Raw genomic sequence first — 21774 nt, 5'->3', positions numbered from 1 at the left:
TAAAGCCCTTTTGATTTCTCATTAAACACATTTGTATTTGTGTAGGTACTTCATGCTGGTAGTTGCTCTTCAGGCTCAGAGTCACAGTCAGAGCTTCACGGTGGCGGCTCACGTCTCCGAGAGGATCATCGTCAGGGTAACCGCTGTCAGTCTGGTCGTGTCTGTCTGACCGACCTCCTCCAATCACAGCCTGTTTCTGTGTGTCAATTATCCGCCTCTGACCAATCACTATTGCTGTTACAGTCTGCAGTGCTCAAATGATTCGTTTTTATGCTCCTGACTTTGTTTGCATCTATTTTTGATTTCGTGCCTCTTTATTTCAATGTTTTTTTGTGCATTTGGTTTTTAAATGCCATTTTTTACTTTTTATTCTTATTCAGAGATAAGATGAATGAAGTTATACATCTTTTTTAGGAATGCACTGATACCACTTTTTCCAGAAAGAGTACGATACCAATACTTTGGGTTTTTTGTACTTTGCCAATATTGATTACCGATACCTGTTTTCAATTAATTTGCCATTTTTATTAGGTAGAGAAACCAAGAGAAAATGAACCATATTAAAGGGTTAGTTCACCCAAAAATGAAAATAATGTCATTAATGACTCACCCTCATGCCGTTCAAAGCCCGTAAGACCTCCGTTCATCTTCGGAACACAGTTTAAGATATTTTAGATTTAGTCCGAGAGCTTTCTGTCCCTCCATTGAAACTGTATATACAGTATACTGTCCATGTCCATAAAGGTAATAAAAACATCATCAAAGTAGTCCATGTGACATCAGTGGGTTAGTTAGAAGTTTTTGAAGCATCAAAAATACTTTTTGGTCCAAAAATAACACAAAATAAGACTTTATTCAGCATTGTATTCTCTCCCGGGTCTGTTGTCAATCCTTCACAGTTACGCTGATGGCGTAAGACGCTGATGACGTGTTATCTGGTGCGCCCGAGCTTCATTTATAGACTGAGGGAAACGCACGCTGTAAAAGTGTCTCATCCGCGACATGCACATTTACGCACCATTCAAAAAATGATATCCACGCAAACAATGTAGAATAGCTTGAATATAGCGTGCGTCTCCCTCAGACTGTAAACGAAGCTCGGGCGCACCAGATAACACGTCATCAGCGTCTTACGTCAGCAGCGTCACTGTGAAGTCCTGAACGCAGATTGACAACAGACCCGGGAGAGAATACAATGCTGAATAAAGTCTTATTTTGTGTTATTTTTGGACCAAAAAGTATTTTCGATGCTTCAAAAACTTCTAACTAACCCACTGATGTCACATGGACTACTTTGATGATGTTTATATTACCTTTATGGACATGGACAGTATACTGTATATACAGCTTCAATGGAGGGACAGAAATCTCTCTGACTAAATCTAAAATATCTTAAACTGTGTTCCGAAGATGAACGGAGGTCTTACGGGCTTAGAACGACATGAGGGTGAGTCATTAATGACATTATTTTCATTTTTGGGTGAACTAACCCTTTAACTGGCTTAATTTGTTTAATGAATAGATGTCATTTTCACGCTTAAAGCTGCCGTCGGCAAGTCTGGCAGATTGAGTGGACTTAGACAAAATGTTTAATGTTTACAACTCTCATGCCCCTCCCCCACTACCAACGAGCACCCGCCCATCGTCAGTGCGTGTGTACCTGATTTTCTGTGAACGCGTCCGTCTTCAGCATCGATCAACACCATAGACTCGGAGGTAGGCTGCCCTGGCTAATCTATCCATAGATAGCAATAACCGAGGAATTGGAAGCTTGTTATTAGATTTTCTCTCTGCCATCACGCTTCGTACAATCTTCAGGCGAACTTCAGGCGCGTCGTGTGCATGTGATATTGTAACGTCCGCGTCTGCGCGAGGGAGGAGGATCTGTGATTTGTGCACGACCTGTGATTGACAGTCAGATCTCACACCCCCCTGCGCTGATTAGACCCGATGAACCGGGAGCGGTGGATTTTTGCAAAACAAAATAACACGCTCCAGGTGGAGTTAGAAGCTCGGGTTTTTTTCTAAAAGCACCTTATTTATGTTGTTCTGTCGGATTATAGTGTCAATTTCACAGAATTTGATAAAAAAAATGTTGCCGACGGCAGCTTTAATTACACTGCAAAAAAATCAATATTTTACTTTTGTTTTTCAGTACAAATATCTAAACATTCTTAAATCAAGATTGAGATTCAAAATGACATAAGATAACACGGCTTGTTTTCTAAAAAAAAAAAAGTTTTGTGACTGCACAAAACAAGAAGAAATATCTACCAATGAGATCAAAAAACTAAACTTGTTTACCCTTTAAATTAAGTTAATTTTTCTGACCCCATTGGTAGATATTTTTTCTTGTATTAAAGCATAAAGACGTTTAATTTTTATACATTTTTCAGAAAACAAGACTTAATATCTTGCTTCTTGAGTAAAAGAAAATACTGGAAAAAAAGACAAAAATATTGAAGAAGTATGCCTGTTAAAAATATCTATTGTACAAGCATCTGTTGCTTTCCGTTCATTCTGTTGCTCTGTTGTATTATATCTTTCATTTAATATCACATCCTGAGCTGCTCCAGTGTAGCGCTACAGTGATCACATGACTCATACATAAATCATGCAACAGTTCATCTTTTTACGTACTTATATGATTTAGTTTTAATCCATATGACGCATGTGTGTTGAGTGTGCAAACAGAAGTGCGTATCTGAACATTTTAACGAAAACAACAATACCAGGCCCGATACCAATATCGGTATCAGTGCATCCCTAATCTTGATTATATGCTAAATGTGTATTCAAAGTTTTATGTGTAAATTTATTTAAAAATCAGCTGAATTTGCAGTAACACAAGACCTTCCCTTCCCAGCCAATTACATACTCTATTTATTGCTCTATTACTTAAAGTCTCTCTCTCTCTCTCTCTCTCTCTCTCTCTCTCTCTCTCTCTCTCTCTCTCTCTCTCTCTCTCTCTCTCTCTCTCTCTCTTTCTCTCTCTCTCTCAGGCATCTAATCCAGGTCAGTTTGAGAGTGACAGTGAAGTGTTGTGGCAGAGAGGGCAGATGCAAGACTCTGTGTATCATCACGGTCGAGTGGGCATCAACACGGACCGACCGGACGAGGCCCTGGTTGTCCATGGCAATGTGAAGATCATGGGGTCCCTTGTGCATCCTTCCGACATTAGAGCCAAGGAGAATGTGAAGGAGGTGTGTGCATATCTCTCCTTACACACACAAGGCACAAACTTGCTTTTGTGACACACTTACCAACATTGGGGGATTTTTACTGTAATTGGCCCTGAAAGTATTTTCATCATGTTTTTCATTTGACAATGGAATAATTTAGCTATTTTTGCTCATATAAGTGTCACTTTCTTCCTCTCTCTCTCTTTCTCCAGGTGGACACCACTGATAACCTGAGGCGGATTTCTCAAATGAGACTGGTGCATTATCAGTATAAGCCTGAGTTTGCAGCCACAGTGGGCATCGATACCACTGCTGAGACCGGTACTGTCCCCCAGATCAGCTCCAGTCCCCAGATGGGGCTGTTTGTACAGTATAAATATCATTACCTCTATGGAAAGTCCCCATAAAACATGGAAACCCAACATTTTGTGTGTGTGTGTGTGTGTGTGTGTGTGTGTGTGTGTGTGTGTGTGTGTTATCAGGGGTGATCGCTCAGGAGGTCCAGCAGATTCTACCGGAGGCTGTGAAAGAGGGAGGAGACGTGGTGTGTGCTAACGGAGAGACCATCCCTAATCTACTGGTGGTCAATAAAGTACGAGCGCTCGCACACATTCCTACAAATGCCCACACAGTCTCTCTGCCTCCCTCTCATGTGTGTGTGTTTGGCGCTACAGGACCTGATCTTCATGGAGAACGTGGGAGCGGTGAAGGAGCTCTGCAAACTCACTGATAATCTGGAGACTCGCATTGACGAGCTCGAACGCTGGAGCCGAAAACTCGCCAAACTGCGCCGGCTAGACAGCATGAAGAGCTCCGTCAGTGGAGGCACAGTCAGGTGTGTGTGTATGTGTGTTTATTAAGCTGTGCACTCATAGGTGCATCTGTTTGAGTGAATTCAAAGTAAAGAAGTCTGAAGAAATATGCTCCTTTTTTTCTAGCCAATCAGGAAGCTATTTTAGCAGAACAGGAAGTGGTCCCCTCAAGAAAAAAACAGCTAAGCCAGGAAGCAAGGTATGATTTACAGTATTTCTGAATTGCTAAAACACATTTTTTGAATGTTTCTCTCGCTTTCTCAAAACCTTAAACACAAATCACCAAACTTAAGCTACACTGTCAAAACCTTTGACTTGTCTTGCTATATCAAACAATTGCTTCAGAACTATGTTATCTTTACCCAAAACCAAACACTGTTTTACAGATAACACACACATCCAGCTAATGCATAAACACTACACAGCAGTCATTACACACTACAGAGATAAATGCAAAACACTGCACTCAGGACAGAGCAGGGGAAAAATTATATTTATTGTGAAGTTCTTGCACAATCCTGCACACATATAAATGGAGTCACAAAAAAAATAAAACAAAAAGCAAAAGCAAGCAATGTCTTGGAATCATTCTGCCTCAGCATCATGCCTCTGGGCATGGTCAGGCCACAGGACCTCATCAACGTCACAGGCAATCCTGTCCCTTGCTAAACAACGGGGAAAGAATCCTTTAGCATGCCGAACCCAACCTTGAATTGCTTCCAATCCAATGTTGTCACATGCTGCATCCATTGACTGAATGAGTTTTTGCTGTGCATAAGGATTTCTGTCATAGACCTTCCACCTCCATGCAGAAAAAAAATCTTCAATGGGATTAAGCAAGGGCGAGTATGGTGGGAGGCACACATTTATGAAACGTGGGTTATTTTCAAACCACTCACGAATTCTAGGACCACGGTGGAAGTTCACATTGTCCCAGATTACCACATACATGGGAGGCTCTGCCTGCTCATCACCTCTCTGTTCACGTCTCAGTAGTGCTTCCTGTAGAGCATACAGAAACGTTATAAGATGGGCAGTGTTGTAAGTCACATGGCGGTGAATAACCCCGTAGCTGCTGATGGCAGCACATATGGTCACGTTGCCACCACGCTGCCCTGGCAACTCTACAATGGCACGTTGACCAATAATGTTGCGGCCTCTCCTTCTCCTCTTGGTGAGATTGAAGCCAGCTTCATCCAAGAATATGCACTCATGAGGCCTCTCCATGGAATCCAGTTGAAACATTCTCTATAGAAATGAACAAAAATAAATTTTTGAAGTAACGTAAATGACAGCACTCCAGACTTCATGCCTCTGTATACATGTGCTACACACAGTACTTTACACAGTAAAGATGTATTGTAACTCAGTGCTGTATAATCTCTGGACATGATTACTTACTTGTACATATTGATATCGTAGCTCTTTTACCCTTTCAGAATTTCTCTCAAATGGTACTCTGTAGGCTTGTTTGAGACTTATCAGGTTGTGTTTCAGGACACGGTCAATTGTGGAGAGACTCACACTGTTGATTCCTTCAAAGTTCACGTTGTCTTCCTCAACTCGCTGTTGTATTTCACGCAGACGAATGAGATTATTTTGAAGGACCATATTGACAATAATGGTCTCCTGCTGTTGTGAGAACATACCTCTCCTTCCACCGGCATGTGGCAGTCTTTCAATTCTAGCAAATAAAACCTCTTGTTAGAATTGTACAGACAGGCCTAATGCATTGAAATGTCACCAAATATGTACAATACATAAAATACTATTAGTTTTACAGTAATACTGCAAGAAAAGGAATACTCCAATTTTTAGAGATATGTTACAGTAATTTACTGAGACGTTCCACAACTGTACATACTGTACTGTGAGTTTGAAGGACCACAAATGATAGTACACTTACCTGTTCTCTTCTCTGAAAGTCCTGACAATGGAGGCCACAGAGAACCTGCTTATATTTGGTTGAACACGTAGTGCTGCTTCCCTCATTCCATGAACCATAACATGGTGTATGATCGTTGCTCTAATTTCATTGGAAATGATGGCTCTTGTTCCTCCTCCTCCTCTTCCTCTTCTGTCTCTTCCTCCTCCTCTGTCTCCTCCTCCGTCTACTCCTCCTCCTCCTCCTCTGTCTCCTCCTCCGTCTACTCCTCCTCCTCCTCTGTCTCCTCCTCCTCCTCCTCCGTCTACTCCTCCTCCTCTGTCTCCTCCTCCTCTGTCTCCTCCTCCTCTGTCTCCTCCTCCTCCGTCTACTCCTCCTCCGTCTACTTCTCCTCCTCCGTCTCTTTCTCCTCCGTCTCTTTCTCCTCCGTCTCTTTCTCCTCCGTCTCTTTCTCCTCCGTCTCTGTCTCTTTCTCCTCCTCGTCCTCTTCCTCTTCCTCCTTCTCTCCTGCCCTCCATTGTGAAAATCACAAATGCCATTTGGATTTGACATGGCTTTATATCCTGATTACTGATTAGGTGCAACACATTACTGATTTGAAACAGGTGTGTTAAAATTTGAGTGCTTGTGTGTTATCAATGACAATAGTGTGTTGCTTGTGTTTCACTTTTGGGGCCTGTGTTTGCCATTCTGAGTTGAAGTGCACCACAATGCTACATGTGCTTTGTGAATGACAATGTGTTTACAGTTTTGCACAAAGAGTGATTCCGATTTGCTAGTTGTGTCTAACCACATGAGAAGTGTTTAAAGTTCTGCAAACTGTGTGATTCAATCAATAAAGTGGTTTGTACACTTGCAACTTTGGTTTTGCAAATGGATTTTAGTGTTTTAGCAATTCAGAAATACTGTAAGTCAGACTACCTCTTTTTAAAATATACATACACTGTGCTCCAAGTTATTATAAATCAGTAGGATTTTAGCACAATAAACATTCAGATTTTAGTTTTTCAAATAAAGTGTTTCTTTGTTTTATTTCTCATATCTTTTTAGAAAACTGGTATCAATCTCAGACAGGTTCATTATATAGATTGCCAGGTCTACTTAGGTCAATGGAAAACCTACTTCTGCCACATTATTAAGCAAGTCACAGTTCTCATGTAATATGGGGAGGAAGAAATATCTTTCTGAAGATGAAAAGCATAAAATGGTGCAATGTCCTGCCAAAGGCATGAAAACTTTGTTTTACGAAAACTGAATGATTATCGAACTATCATAAGATTTGTGAGTGTTTTAAAGCACAGAAGAACCCAGTCAGATAAAGGCTTTTTAGGGAAGTTTTTGTCAAACAAATAATTGTATTACGTAAAAGGGCAACAATTAAAAAAAGCCACTGTTGAGCAGCAAACAGAGAGGCTATTTAAAGCTGAAGTCTCTGGACTATTTAAAACTGGAGTCTTGTGCTTTCTGATATAAAATTACTTTCATGCAGGACACACTATCCCATATGCAAAAAACACCACTGCAATAAAACTTTCTGAAAATGTATTTCTACACTCACTGTAAACGTTTCTCTTGAGATGAGATGAGATGAGAGATATATGAGTGAGATGAGATGAGAGATATATGAGATAAGATGAGTGAGATGAGATGAGAGATAAGATGAGTGAGATGAGATGAGAGATAAGATGAGTGAGATGAGATGAGAGATAAGATGAGTGAGATGAGAGATTAGATGAGTGAGATGAGAGATAAGATGAGTGAGATGAGATGAGAGATAAGATGAGTGAGAAGAGATGAGATGAGAGATAAGATGAGTGAGATGAAAGATGAGATGAGAGATAAGATGAGTGAGATGAAAGATAAGATGAGTGAGATGAGATGAGAGATAAGATGAGTGAGATGAGAGATAAGATGAGTGAGATGAGATGAGAGATAAGATGAGTGAGATGAAAGATAAGATGAGTGAGATGAGATGAGAGATGAGTGAGATGAGAGATAAGATGAGAGATAAGATGAGAGATGAGTGAGATGAGAGATAAGATGAGAGATGAGTGAGATGAAAGATAAGATGAGTGAGATGAGATGAGAGATGAGTGAGATGAGAGATAAGATGAGAGATGAGTGAGATGAGAGATAAGATGAGAGATGAGTGAGATGAGATGAGAGATAAGATGAGTGAGATGAGAGATAAGATGAGTGAGATGAGATGAGAGATATATGAGATAAGATGAGTGAGATGAGAGATAAGATGAGTGAGATGAGATGAGAGATATATGAGATAAGATGAGTGAGATGAGATTAGAGATATATGTGATGAGAGATATATGAGATAAGATGAGTAAGATGAGATTAGAGATATATGTGATGAGAGATATATGAGATAAGATGAGTGAGATGAGATTAGAGATATATGTGATGAGAGATATATGAGATAAGATGAGTAAGATGAGATTAGAGATATATGTGATGAGAGATATATGAGATAAGATGAGTGAGATGAGAGATAAGATGAGTGAGATGAGAGATTAGATGAGTGAGATGAGAGATAAGATGAGTGAGATGAGATGAGTGAGAAGAGATGAGTGAGATGAGAGATAAGATGAGTGAGATGAAAGATAAGATGAGTGAGATGAGATGAGAGATAAGATGAGTGAGATGAAAGATAAGATGAGTGAGATGAGATGAGAGATAAGATGAGTGAGATGAGAGATAAGATGAGTGAGATGAGATGAGAGATAAGATGAGTGAGATGAAAGATAAGATGAGTGAGATGAGATGAGAGATGAGTGAGATGAGAGATAAGATGAGAGATGAGTGAGATGAGAGATAAGATGAGAGATGAGTGAGATGAGAGATGAGTGAGATGAGATGAGAGATAAGATGAGTGAGATGAGATGAGAGATATATGAGATAAGATGAGTGAGATGAGATTAGAGATATATGAGATAAGATGAGTGAGATGAGAGATAAGATGAGTGAGATGAGATGAGAGATGAGATGAGAGATAAGATGAGTGAGATGAGATGAGAGATATATGAGATAAGATTAGAGATATATGAGATAAGATGAGTGAGATGAGATGAGATATATATGAGATAAGATGAGTGAGATGAGATGAGATATATATGAGATAAGATGAGTGAGATGAGATGAGAGATATATGAGATAAGATGAGTGAGATGAGAGATAAGATGAGTGAGATGAGATGAGATATATATGAGATAAGATGAGTGAGATGAGATGAGATATATATGAGATAAGATGAGTGAGATGAGATGAGAGATATATGAGATAAGATGAGTGAGATGAGATGAGAGATATATGAGATAAGATGAGTGAGATGAGAGATAAGATGAGTGAGATGAGATGAGATATATATGAGATAAGATGAGTGAGATGAGATGAGAGATATATGAGATAAGATGAGTGAGATGAGATGAGATATATATGAGATAAGATGAGTGAGATGAGATGAGAGATATATGAGATAAGATGAGTGAGATGAGAGATAAGATGAGTGAGATGAGATGAGAGATATATGAGATAAGATGAGTGAGATGAGATTAGAGATATATGTGATGAGAGATATATGAGATAAGATGAGTGAGATGAGAGATAAGATGAGTGAGATGAGATGAGATATATATGAGATAAGATGAGTGAGATGAGATGAGAGATATATGAGATAAGATGAGTGAGATGAGATGAGATATATATGAGATAAGATGAGTGAGATGAGATGAGATATATATGAGATAAGATGAGTGAGATGAGAGATAAGATGAGTGAGATGAGATGAGAGATATATGAGATAAGATGAGTGAGATGAGATTAGAGATATATGTGATGAGAGATATATGAGATAAGATGAGTGAGATGAGATGAGAGATATATGAGATAAGAGATATATGAGATAAGATGAGTGAGATGAGATGAGAGATATATGAGATAAGAGATATATGAGATAAGATGAGTGAGATGAGATGAGAGATATATGAGATAAGAGATATATGAGATAAGATGAGTAAGATGAGATGAGAGATATATGAGATAAGAGATATATGAGATAAGATGAGTGAGATGAGATGAGAGATATATGAGATAAGAGATATATGAGATAAGATGAGTGAGATGAGATTAGAGATATATGTGATGAGAGATATATGAGATAAGATGAGTGAGATGAGATTAGAGATATATGTGATGAGAGATATATGAGATAAGATGAGTGAGATGAGATTAGAGATATATGTGATGAGAGATATATGAGATAAGATGAGTGAGATGAGATTAGAGATATATGTGATGAGAGATATATGAGATAAGATGAGTGAGATGAGATGAGAGATATATGAGATAAGAGATATATGAGATAAGATGAGTGAGATGAGATGAGAGATATATGAGATAAGAGATATATGAGATAAGATGAGTGAGATGAGATTAGAGATATATGTGATGAGAGATATATGAGATAAGATGAGTGAGATGAGATTAGAGATATATGAGATAAGATGAGTGAGATGAGATTAGAGATATATGTGATGAGAGATATATGAGATAAGATGAGTGAGATGAGATTAGAGATATATGTGATGAGAGATATATGAGATAAGATGAGTGAGATGAGATGAGAGATATATGAGATAAGAGATATATGAGATAAGATGAGTGAGATGAGATGAGAGATATATGAGATAAGAGATATATGAGATAAGATGAGTGAGATGAGATGAGAGATATATGAGATAAGAGATATATGAGATAAGATGAGTGAGATGAGATGAGAGATATATGAGATAAGAGATATATGAGATAAGATGAGTGAGATGAGATGAGAGATATATGAGATAAGAGATATATGAGATAAGATGAGTGAGATGAGATGAGAGATATATGAGATAAGAGATATATGAGATAAGATGAGTGAGATGAGATTAGAGATATATGTGATGAGAGATATATGAGATAAGATGAGTAAGATGAGATTAGAGATATATGTGATGAGAGATATATGAGATAAGATGAGTGAGATGAGATGAGAGATATATGAGATGAGAGATATATGAGATAAGATGAGTGAGATGAGATGAGAGATATATGAGATGAGAGATATATGAGATAAGATGAGTGAGATGAGATGAGAGATATATGAGATAAGATGAGTGAGATGAGATGAGAGATATATGAGATGAGAGATATATGAGATAAGATGAGTAAGATGAGATGAGAGATATATGAGATGAGATGAGTGAGATGAGATGAGAGATATATGAGATGAGAGATATATGAGATAAGATGAGTGAGATGAGATGAGAGATATATGTGATGAGAGATATATGAGATAAGATGAGTGAGATGAGATGAGAGATATATGAGATAAGATGAGTAAGATGAGATGAGAGATATATGAGATAAGATGAGTGAGATGAGATGAGAGATATATGAGATGAGAGATATATGAGATAAGATGAGTGAGATGAGATGAGAGATATATGTGATGAGAGATATATGAGATAAGATGAGTAAGATGAGATTAGAGATATATGTGATGAGAGATATATGAGATAAGATGAGTGAGATGAGATGAGAGATATATGAGATGAGAGATATATGAGATAAGATGAGTGAGATGAGATGAGAGATATATGAAATGAATGAGATGAGAGACAAGAGATATTTGAGATGAGATATGATGAGATTCAATGGGATGTAATAAGGTAATGTGAGATGGAATGGGATAGAATGATTGTCGAGATGTGTGTTGCAGAGGTCCGTCCCGGAGCAGAGCTGCCTGAGCCGCAGATTCATGCAGGGCACCATCCTGGCGCTGGTCATCATAATGGCCTTCAGGTCAGAGAGAACCCAGAACATTAGAATCAATATTCTGAGTCTCTGCTTCATGCACATTATCATCTCTCTCTGTCTCGTTCTTTAGTGTCATATCCATGTCCATCCTCTATGTGCTCAATCTTCAACACCATGGAAGCATAAATGATGTTGAGGGGTATGTACATGTTCACACACAAGCATCACGCTCAGATGTTGTTTCTGTATGCTCTCGTTTGATCTCCTCTTGCTTATTTCTCTCAGTGTGGTTTGTAGCTCTGCGTCCCACTGCCTTCTTTTCGTCTCTTGGACGCCCTTCCTCACTACAACCGTCACATTCTGTCCATCCTTCTGTCTGTGGTATGCTGTCCACTTCCCTTCTCTCTGTTCCTCTATCACTTCATCTTCTCATCCAGCTCTGAAAGATTGCCATGTTTTTAAATGTAATTTATTCCTGAAATTTGCCACTCGAGAATTTTTTTATTATTATTATTATCTATGTTAAAAACAGTTGTGCTGCTTCATATTTTAGTGGAAACTACAACACATTTTCCCCCCGAATATGTTTAATATTCTGTTAAAAAAAACAGCATTTATTTGAAATAGAAATCTTTATAAATGTCTTTACTGTCTTTTGATCATTTTAATGCATCCTTGCTGAATAAAAATATACATTTCCTTTTTTTAAATCTTACTGACACCAAATGTTAGAATGGTAGTGTGGACTTTTCATGTCAAATTCTCAACTTTGTCTTAGAAGTTCTTTAAGAGTATAGAGCTATAAAAAATGTGTGTGTGTGGGGGGGGGGGATATATCTTAGGAGAATTGATGAGAAATGTTTGAGTTCATATTGAGAAGTCTGACTGGTATCTTTTGGGACATTTATTCTCAGGTTAATATCTTTCTGGGAGAAACAATTGAGATATTAAAGAGACCTCATGTGATTTGGATGGTATAATATCTCTCTGTTTCAGCAGGTCTCGTTCTGCTCTGGGTTCGGCTCGCCAGGCTTCTTTCTCCCCTGCCAGAGTGACCACATCCACTCTCTCCCCAGGTCCCAGAAAACACACTCACACAAATAATGCACATGTTGTATTTTTTTCCAACATGCATATTTTGATTAATAGTTTTATAGAAGGTCATTATCTGCTTACAGACTCCACATCCCCATCATTGTCCAATCACCCGCCCTGCTGTCCTCCAACACCTGCCACAACCAACCAATCAGCCACTATCAGTCTGTCGCCAGGCAACAACCAATCCACTCCAGGTATGACAACAACATCACAACATAAATGACAAATTTCGACAGAATGAACGTTTTTGAATATGCAGCCATCAGAGCAGTTACAAATGACTTGAAGCCTTTTTTATGTAATGCAAAGTTTATACCTCGTAATGCATTGAATGATCTCATGTAATAGTTATAATACATTAAAATACTTACATATTTATTGTTACACTTTTGGAAAGTATAATTAATTCAAACACGTGACAAACAAACAATTTCAGATGTAACAAGGAATCAGCAAATATTTAATGCATTGTAATTTTGGATACAATTACTTGAAAAAACAATAGATTATAATATACATTATGAATACCTTAATAATGCATTATATGTAAAGGCTTCAAGTAAAGTGTTACCAATGACTCTTTAAACATTAACATTGTTGATCTACTTTCTTAATAAATGTCTTCCTCTACATTTTTTCCTGGTCAAAAAGACTTTCCTGTTTAACAAAAATGTATCACATTATGAAGGAAAAAAATTTTGGGTTGAACCATTGAATTGGTTTAATGAATGAATCAGCGAATTGACACATCAATGATGATGAAAGCTCCTTTGTACTCCTCTTTTTGTTGGATTAAATAGAAAAAGAAAATACAGTATCGTTTCTCTCCCTCTCTCTCTCTCAGACTCCAGCACTGCCGTTCCCACCCAGGCCACAATTATTAAGAAGGCAAAGTCTCGGCCGCTGGACAAAGACAGCCGGAACAAGAACCGTCTGAGTCACACGTCGGCTCCTCTGTTCCTCAGCAAAGCCAAGCGGCCGCCTCAACCTCCAGAGCTGAGCGGAGCAACCAAACGCTTGCCTGGGGGACAACAGCCCCCGCCCCGGAGACAGCGCAGTCTCAACACACACGGTACACACACACACACACACATATATACATACGTCTATTATTATACCATTTTCAATGTCTTGATTTTGGTTTTAGGCTCTACTAGAATAGGTTTTCATGCTTGAATGTTTAAAAAATACATTATTTTTCCATATTTGATATTGTTGCATCACCTCTCTTCCCAGCCTGTCAGTAACGCTCAGGGGTGCGTTTCCCGTACAACAATGTAACTCGCTGCTTAACTACTATAGTATGATGCATCATTTAAGAAATGATCTAGCCAGTCACGAATTCGTGCTTTTGCAAATTTGTCGTTCACCCACGTTGGTTAATGATGTCACGCAGGTGGTCTAGTAATAAGTTAATGCTAGATTTTTTGTTTTAAATTACGGACATGGTTGTGCTTTAAATCTCTTGACAAACTAAAAGACGTAAATTACATTTGTCTATATATTCTAAATGAAAGATATTAGTTCCCGTCTCTGTAAAGCGCAATGTGCTCTGATTGGTCGGCCGGAGCAGTGTGTTGTGATTGGTCAACCGCTTCGAGCGTGTTTGGGAAATGTCCCGCCCCTTTCCATAACCGCCAGTTTCAACTTTCAACTTTATTCTGCGTATGAATTATTTAAATGAGGAATATTGTGACGTGTTCGTTCTCAGAAGAAAACTCAAGACTACAATGAAGGCGTTTCAGGGAGTTCAGAAACACTGACACTGATATAGAGAATAACTCCCACGTTTTATATATATTTATAAAACGGTTAGTTCCAATCCTTGATTCTGATTGGTCAATAGCTGTGTTTTATTCACGATAAAACACGTCTGTGACCGCTTCACCCAACGGTTATATGTATCACTACACAACACCCTTAGCAACCGCTCTTAGCAACGTAAACACATGTTTGATCTCATCAATATTGTTCATTGAAGCTATAGTATAACGTTAGTAGAGTATTGTGAGAGATCGAGTAAGTGAGTGTACCTGCATTTACAGTAGATACAGCATTTTCGTTCTGGTCAGTCCTATATTCATAATTTTAAAAATCCGCTTGAATGTCCGCTGCGATATCTTGTCCTTTTAACAGTTAAGGGGTTTTCCCGTGCCTATAGTCATCTGTCAGTTGCGTCTTCCTTCTCCGTGATCACAAGTTTGAGTCCTTTCAATGTAAAGTCTTCTCTACTGACTGACTCACTCATAAAGACAGTCTTTGCCGCCATCTATTGGCGAAATAATGTATGTAACTTCTGTTGCTGTTTACAGTCAGGGACTATTTTTTCCAGCGGAAGGAAGGCTTTTAGCGATTTTACTTCATGAAAGTTGCATAGATACATATTTTTTCGGCTTTAATATTTGCATTGTGTGGAAACCGTTTTATAAAAGCAATAAGGTACTCGAGGCTAGTGCTGTATCGTGAATAAGTCACTCCGCTCCGCGTCGTGCCTAACAACGCCCTTCAGCCGTGACTTATTCACGATACAGCACTTGCCTCGAGTACCTTATTGCTTACATATACTATATGTTTTATACACAGGTGGAAATCCACTAGCCTGTCTGAGCAAACTACACATCCTCGAGATGGATCAGGAGATCAAAACGCTTGATTGTTCCTCACCTAAGAGCTGCAGGTGTGTGTGTGTGTGTGCGTGCGTGCGTGCGTGCGTGTGTGTGTGTGTGTGTACGTGTTCAGATCATTATAATGTCTCACAAAATGCCCTGTTATCCAGCAGCACTGATGTTTTCAGGCCTCTGAGCTGATGTGTTTTATTCATTTGCAGCTTTACCGTGTTTCTAAATGGAGACAAAAACTCATCTATGTCTTACATAACTCTGCACATGATGTGAGTATAAACACACACATGGTTTTTAGATCTCTTACTCCAGTAATATTAAGAGATTTGCTTCATAAGAAATGACTCCTCACTGATAATGTGAGTTTTAAAGTGTTTTGTAGTGTGTCATATTTCAGTAATTGATCAATGGATGTCCTCAGGCAAACCCACAGATCTCTCTATCCTCTGACCCTAGAATCACCCCTGAGATACTAACACACACATCTGACTCATGGAGATCTCTTCTTCTCCTTTAGCTCCTCTGAGGTGGTGTGGGTGTGGCAGTGTGGAGCCACCAGGGGGCGTCTCTGTTCAAATCACCCAGAAGCTTCTTTCTCATTAGAGCGGAGCACTTTTACAACGGTGAGATTATTGGTCCTACTTTACAGTCAGCTTACTCAACTGCTTACACAACAAATCCTGTCACACAATTTCTGAAACCTGACACTCAAACACCAGAACCACACACCAAATCTGCAAAACCATACACTAACTCTTCGGCCTTCGACTTCAATTACTTTCAAGCTTGTACAGAAATGTACATCGGAGCTCATGAAAGAAGAGCTTTAGGTTTTGAAGAACTGTGTATATGATATATCCAAAAATATAATATTATGGGGAAGGTGTTTGCAACGTAACACAAATGTTTGCTTTTGAGATGTGTTTGTGATATTTTAAATGCAGTGCTTCATTTTGTAAGAGATGTGAGGCATATTGCATTTAGTGTGTGCAATTCTTTGATTTGTGTGTAAAGTTTTGGGAAAAAAAGTTTTGAAATTGTGTTGAAAAACACTGTGAGAGGAATTACACCTGTAGTAACTGAGAACGTCACTCCGTAAATATGCTTCGGGTGTCACATGCAAACTTTTGTTTCTAACAGGGGACCAGCCACCTGTGGTCACTTCCTGTAATGCCTTTTCAAGAGGTCACCTATCATTTCAGAGTGTCACATTCAGTGAGTGGACTTCAGACATAACTGTTTATCTCACGCTCTTTCAATGTGTCCTAACATGTGCATGCTTAGGATACTGATGTTCAGTGTAATGGGCAAGTTAACCATTTAACCTCTCTGTTAACAGAGTCAAAATGGATGTAGCAGTGAAGATGACGTTGTGTCCTCCCAGTGCTCTGAGTACAGTTTCCTCATTCAAAGCACATGCTAAGAGGCGTCAAGATTCATGTCATTCAGCTTCAGCTCGTATCGCCACCCCAGATTCAAAGACTGTTTTATCTGGGCGGGCTGTTAAAGACGTCTTATCTGTGTTTGTTCTGCGCATATTTGTACAAGACGAAAGGAAAATGAGCATATTTCAAAAATTATTTTTCTTCCGAGAGCCTTAACCTCAATGACATATCACTGCTTATATACACACTTGCACACAGACACATTTACATACATTTCTTTTGATTTGCCAAGATGTAATATAAACAGGTACCAGTGAGCGGCTGTTGGGTGGAGCTCATGTTCTGCAGTCTTTCTGTAAACTCGACTGTTACACACTTAAAGTCAACGAGAAATCAGAAAGGACCCCATTGAATTTCTTAAAGAGGCCATATGATGCAGTTTTAAAAGGTCATTATTTCGTTTATTGGGTGTATTAGAATAGGTCACCATGCTTTAATGCTCAAAACACATTATCGTCCACATACTGTACATTATTGCAGCCGCTCTGTTCGCCTTTGGCTAAGCCACACCCTAGAATGTAGATTGACCAATCACAGCGCAGCCAAGAACGAGCTCCCACAGAGGTTTTCACAGCGTCTCATATTTTTGGTCTCGGCAGGCTATTACCGTCGTAGTTTTATAAAAAATATGGTTAACCGTTGTGCCTGGGGCATTAGTAACACAGATACGCGTTTCCCAGAGAGGTTGGACGGGGGTGTCCGTTTTTTCCCTTCCCAAAACCAAAGTTAAATACTGACAAGTGTCGTCTTTGGATTAAACTGTGGACGTCCTCACAGTCAGCGAAACCCCTCAAGGATTAACAAGCTCACTTTTGTGCTCTAAGATACATTTAGCTTTTAACCTTACTGTGAAGTTATACTAGTTAGACAGTTTTATGCTGGTTTAGGTTATGATTTCGGTTCTCTACCCTAATTGTTGATACGCTAGCACACGCTGCTAATAAATACAACTTTATACTCACGTAGTCCGTTTGCTTTGTAATAACGATTATAGAAGTGAATAGAGACCTACCCAGCTTTGCATGAACAGTGTTGCTCGTTGATATTGTTAGTCCCAGCCTCCGTCTCGATTAGGATATGCTGTGGTTCATTTTTTAACTGTGACCGTTATGCTTTTGCCTCTATTTGGATGCCTTGTTGTTGCTTGTGTTTCTCCGGTATGTCTTGAATATAGCCTTCAAACGCATATTGCAGCCACTTTTGCCTACTTCTATCGGACACTTTATTTGCTGCTTTATAAAAGTTTGATCAAATTTCAGCAGGAAGAGCCGTCACAGCATAAGCCATGTTGATACCAAACCAGAGCACAGATGAAGTTGACGGACGTAGCAACAGTAACTAAGGGGGGCGGGGCTTAGCCAAAGGTGAATTCCCAGTCTGTCTGAAATGCACTGATTCTATTAAGCCCCTCCTTCTGAAGAGCTCTGAGTGCTCTGATTGGCCAGCTGACCCAGTGCGTTGTGATTGGCCGAACACCTCAAGCGTGTGTCAGAAATGTAACACTCATGAGTTAAGGCTTCTAAAGCATTTGTAAACACAAATAGTTAATAATGTCGTAGTTCGAGCCCCACGTCAGATTCTGAAAATGCGGATGATCAAGCGGATCGACCGGAACCAACTTTGCGAGCACGACTTGAGGTTCAGGAAGATGTTTTTGAAGCAAAACTTGTTTGGGGTTGTACTGCTCAAGAACAGCTTTATAAATAAATCTTAACCACTGATTCCTAAAGGCCAAACAAAGGGCTTTTCTTTCATATCGAAACACAAAGTCTCCACAACATGACAACAACAGCCACGCCTTCTTTCTTTGCGTATGCCTTTAGCTGAGCTTCATGCTAATAATATTTCACACTGTGACACGGGTGTTTGAGGAAGTAATACCTGGACGTGGATTGAGGTGTTTTAGGCAGGTCTGGATCAGCGGTCTCTGTTAGATAGGCTAGAATACATCACTGTGGGAGACTATGAGCTTTGTAACTTTGCAGATCGTATATACCGGTATGTTCAAACATACACTAAAGGAAAAGGAAAATATTAAAAAGCATCATATAGCCTCTTTAAAACATCCCAGCAAGCAATTTTGCAATTAAAAGACGTCTAATTAGCCATCCAAATACTAACCATAACCCAAGACCAGACTAGTCATCGTCAATTATATAACGTCACCTTGTAATCTCTGTTGGCTTTGCTTAAATTATGGAATATCATACATCTCACAAGTTGTTTTGGCATAAACGACATGTAACCAAATTCAAGATTATTTTGGCTAGAAGTGTGTTACTACACCGGGTCTATAGTTAACCGAGACGGTGAAATGACCCAGGCTATTGCATGCTGGGGGTGTTAACTGTGACATCTCGACAGTGTCATGAATTTTAACCAGTTTGCTCAGCGAGATTCTCTTCAAACTCTTGCTGAGAATATTAAAGAGTTGACGCGATGTTTCCAATGCCAGGCATGCTTGCACTACATGATGCAACAGTGCATGAAGCCGAACTCGATTGCTTCTGCCTTTTTAATGTCGGCTTTAACCGATCTGCATGCTCACAAGCTCTTATTTTTAAAGTCTTTTCATTTGTCCTGCTCATTGACTGTTTATACACTGGAAATGGCTTTGACTGCACCAACTGGCTCATTATTAATGAGACACGAATCAGGTTATTAACCCCATGACTGCTGTTGAACACTATGGAGGATTTATAATACGCATACATGTTTAACAGCCTCGTTTCTGCGGTCACGTCCACTGGAGAGATACAGTTAAAATACAGATATAAAGTAAGCCGTGTAGAAAGTATATGCATTTAATATGGTTGACATATTATAAATCATCTCATATCAAGAAAGAATTAAAAGAGGAACCATTACTACTGGATTTGTGAGTTAAAGTCACTGGATTTCTCTTTAAAACTGGATAGACTGGAACCAGTAGCAATCAAGTCCAAAAAGTCAAACACTGAGGCAAAAACACTGGATCATACACTCATTAACTGTCAGGAAACACTTCGAGTTTTTAGTACCTAATCTTTCCTTTTACACCATATGTTCTTTCTTTCTTTTTTTTATTAAACGCATTGTTTTAACTTTAGTATGCTGGCTATGCATACTATACAAGCCGTAACCAATGATTGTGTTCAAAACAGATCTTTTGAACAGTGTATTCTTGTATAGTTTTATCTGAACGTTACTTGTCTAAACAGTTGGAGCATCACTATTGATCAGAACGGTGGATTCTCCGAGAATTTCTCAGACAATGTCCCATATTTTGAGTATTACTAAATAAAACCCAGTAGATTTATGGTCATTAAAAAAAAAAAAAATCGCAGGTTTTTTTGTCAAGCAGAAAAATGACATGTAATCCATAATTTCAACGCATTATTTGGAGTCTATTTTGTCTTTTGTTTGTTTATTATCCTAGTACACAGAACATGTTGATGTTATAGATATTGTTTGAATATTTTAAAGCAATAAGGAAAGCCATAAAGTAGTCTTTGTAAGGCTGGGTAACGTGATTATGATGGTCGAATCATGAAGAGAACCAGGAAAGTGTTGACTGAAAATTGTTGTGCACTAAAATGACTATTTCCATAATTCCACACTAATGGATGATACTGATTCTGAGTATAACACAGTTTAAAATCTAATATATGGTTATTTTTAAAATAATAAAATCATAGGGAATATCACATATTCTGTCCTGAGTAAACCAGCCTCTTGTGGAAGCACTTCCAAACTATGCACTGTAAATATTGTTTCTAATGTTTTCTGTGACATCTAAAACTGTTTAAATGCTCTGTAAAATATAAAACATCCTTTAAATGTTTTTTGTGAAAATTCAGTTTGGTTTTTATTGTTTGTTTTAACTTTCGTTATGTACAACCATATCCTTTATTTCTGTTCTTTTTTACTCTTCATTAAATTAGTTTTATAACATTTAATTTTACTACTTTTATGCTTTGTTAATCATAACATGTTTGGTTAAAAACATTGCATTTTAAACATTTGACATAACTTGTCTTAAGTCGGGTAAAACATTTCTTGTTCATCAATGACTAGTATAAAGTGAACTGATTTTACCACCAAAGGACAGAGAAGAAAAACTATATTTTTTCTCAGTTGTCAGTTTTGTTTTGTTTGTCTTTATGGCTCAAAGCCCAGTAAGAACTAAAATATTTTTAAAAAATAATAATAATTCACTATTGTGTTTATGTCCCAGAACATTTTCTCATTTCTTTTACTTTATCTGAGCTTTCTGAAAGCCATGTTGTATATTGATACATAATCATTATTTTTAGTTCAGCTGCATAATTTCAGTCTCACTTTGTTTTTTTACATGTATGTGTACTGATGTCATAATACAAATGTATGCAAGCATGATGCATAAATTAAATAAATATTTTTTTCTGGATACTAAATTTAAATTCTTCCTTGTGTTAGTCATAATGAAACGACCAGTCTATATATCTATCTAGGGAGGACTTTTATTTTGTATATTCATATCTATCTATCAGGGAGGACTTTTATTTTGTATGCTGATATCTATCAGGAAGGACTTTTATTTTGTATGCTGATATCAATTTATCAGGGAGGACTTTTATTTTGTATGCTGATATCTATCAGGGATAACTTTTATTTTGTATGCTGATATCTATCAGGGAGGACTTTTATTTTGTATGGTGCTATCTATCTATCAGAGAGGACTTTTATTTTGTATGCTGATATCAATTTATCAGGGAGTACTTTTATTTTGTATGCTGATATCAATTTATCAGGGAGGACTTTTATTTTGTATGCTGATATCTATTTATCAGGGAGAACTTTTATTTTGTATGCTGATATCTATTTATCAGGGAGAACTTTTATTTTGTATGCTGATATCTATTTATCAGGGAGGACTTTTATTTTGTATGCTGATATCTATCA

General features: G+C 38.2%; 1 protein-coding gene across 6 annotated transcripts in view; it reads left to right on the top strand.

The window, feature by feature from the left end:
• myrf (myelin regulatory factor) overlaps positions 1–21263 on the top strand; it is a 41971-nt gene extending 20708 nt beyond the window's left edge. For 2 of the 6 annotated variants that reach the window (XM_079602774.1, XM_079602772.1), the window contains exons 11-26: positions 46–136; positions 3003–3203; positions 3395–3503; positions 3665–3774; positions 3857–4017; positions 4121–4193; positions 11650–11732; positions 11818–11886; positions 12684–12763; positions 12866–12979; positions 13630–13857; positions 15369–15462; positions 15613–15675; positions 15924–16029; positions 16547–16621; positions 16746–21263. In XM_079602774.1, the coding sequence (XP_079458900.1) occupies positions 46–136; positions 3003–3203; positions 3395–3503; positions 3665–3774; positions 3857–4017; positions 4121–4193; positions 11650–11732; positions 11818–11886; positions 12684–12763; positions 12866–12979; positions 13630–13857; positions 15369–15462; positions 15613–15675; positions 15924–16029; positions 16547–16621; positions 16746–16829 (1741 nt within the window). In that variant the 3' untranslated portion in view covers positions 16830–21263. Of the gene's footprint in view, positions 1–45; positions 146–3002; positions 3204–3394; positions 3504–3664; positions 3775–3856; positions 4018–4120; positions 4194–11649; positions 11733–11817; positions 11887–12683; positions 12764–12865; positions 12980–13629; positions 13858–15368; positions 15463–15612; positions 15676–15923; positions 16030–16546; positions 16622–16745 lie in introns of all 6 variants that reach the window. The other 4 variants (XM_079602773.1, XM_079602770.1, XM_079602771.1 and 1 more) reach the window with 3 other exon arrangements.
• The last annotated feature ends 511 nt before the right edge of the window (positions 21264–21774 follow it).

The sequence above is a fragment of the Phoxinus phoxinus genome, assembly GCF_949152265.1.
Source record: "Phoxinus phoxinus genome assembly, chromosome: 25".
NCBI lineage: Eukaryota > Metazoa > Chordata > Actinopteri > Cypriniformes > Leuciscidae > Phoxinus > Phoxinus phoxinus.
Note: the sequence above shows the minus strand (reverse complement) of the source record. Positions and strands in the feature narration are given on the sequence as shown.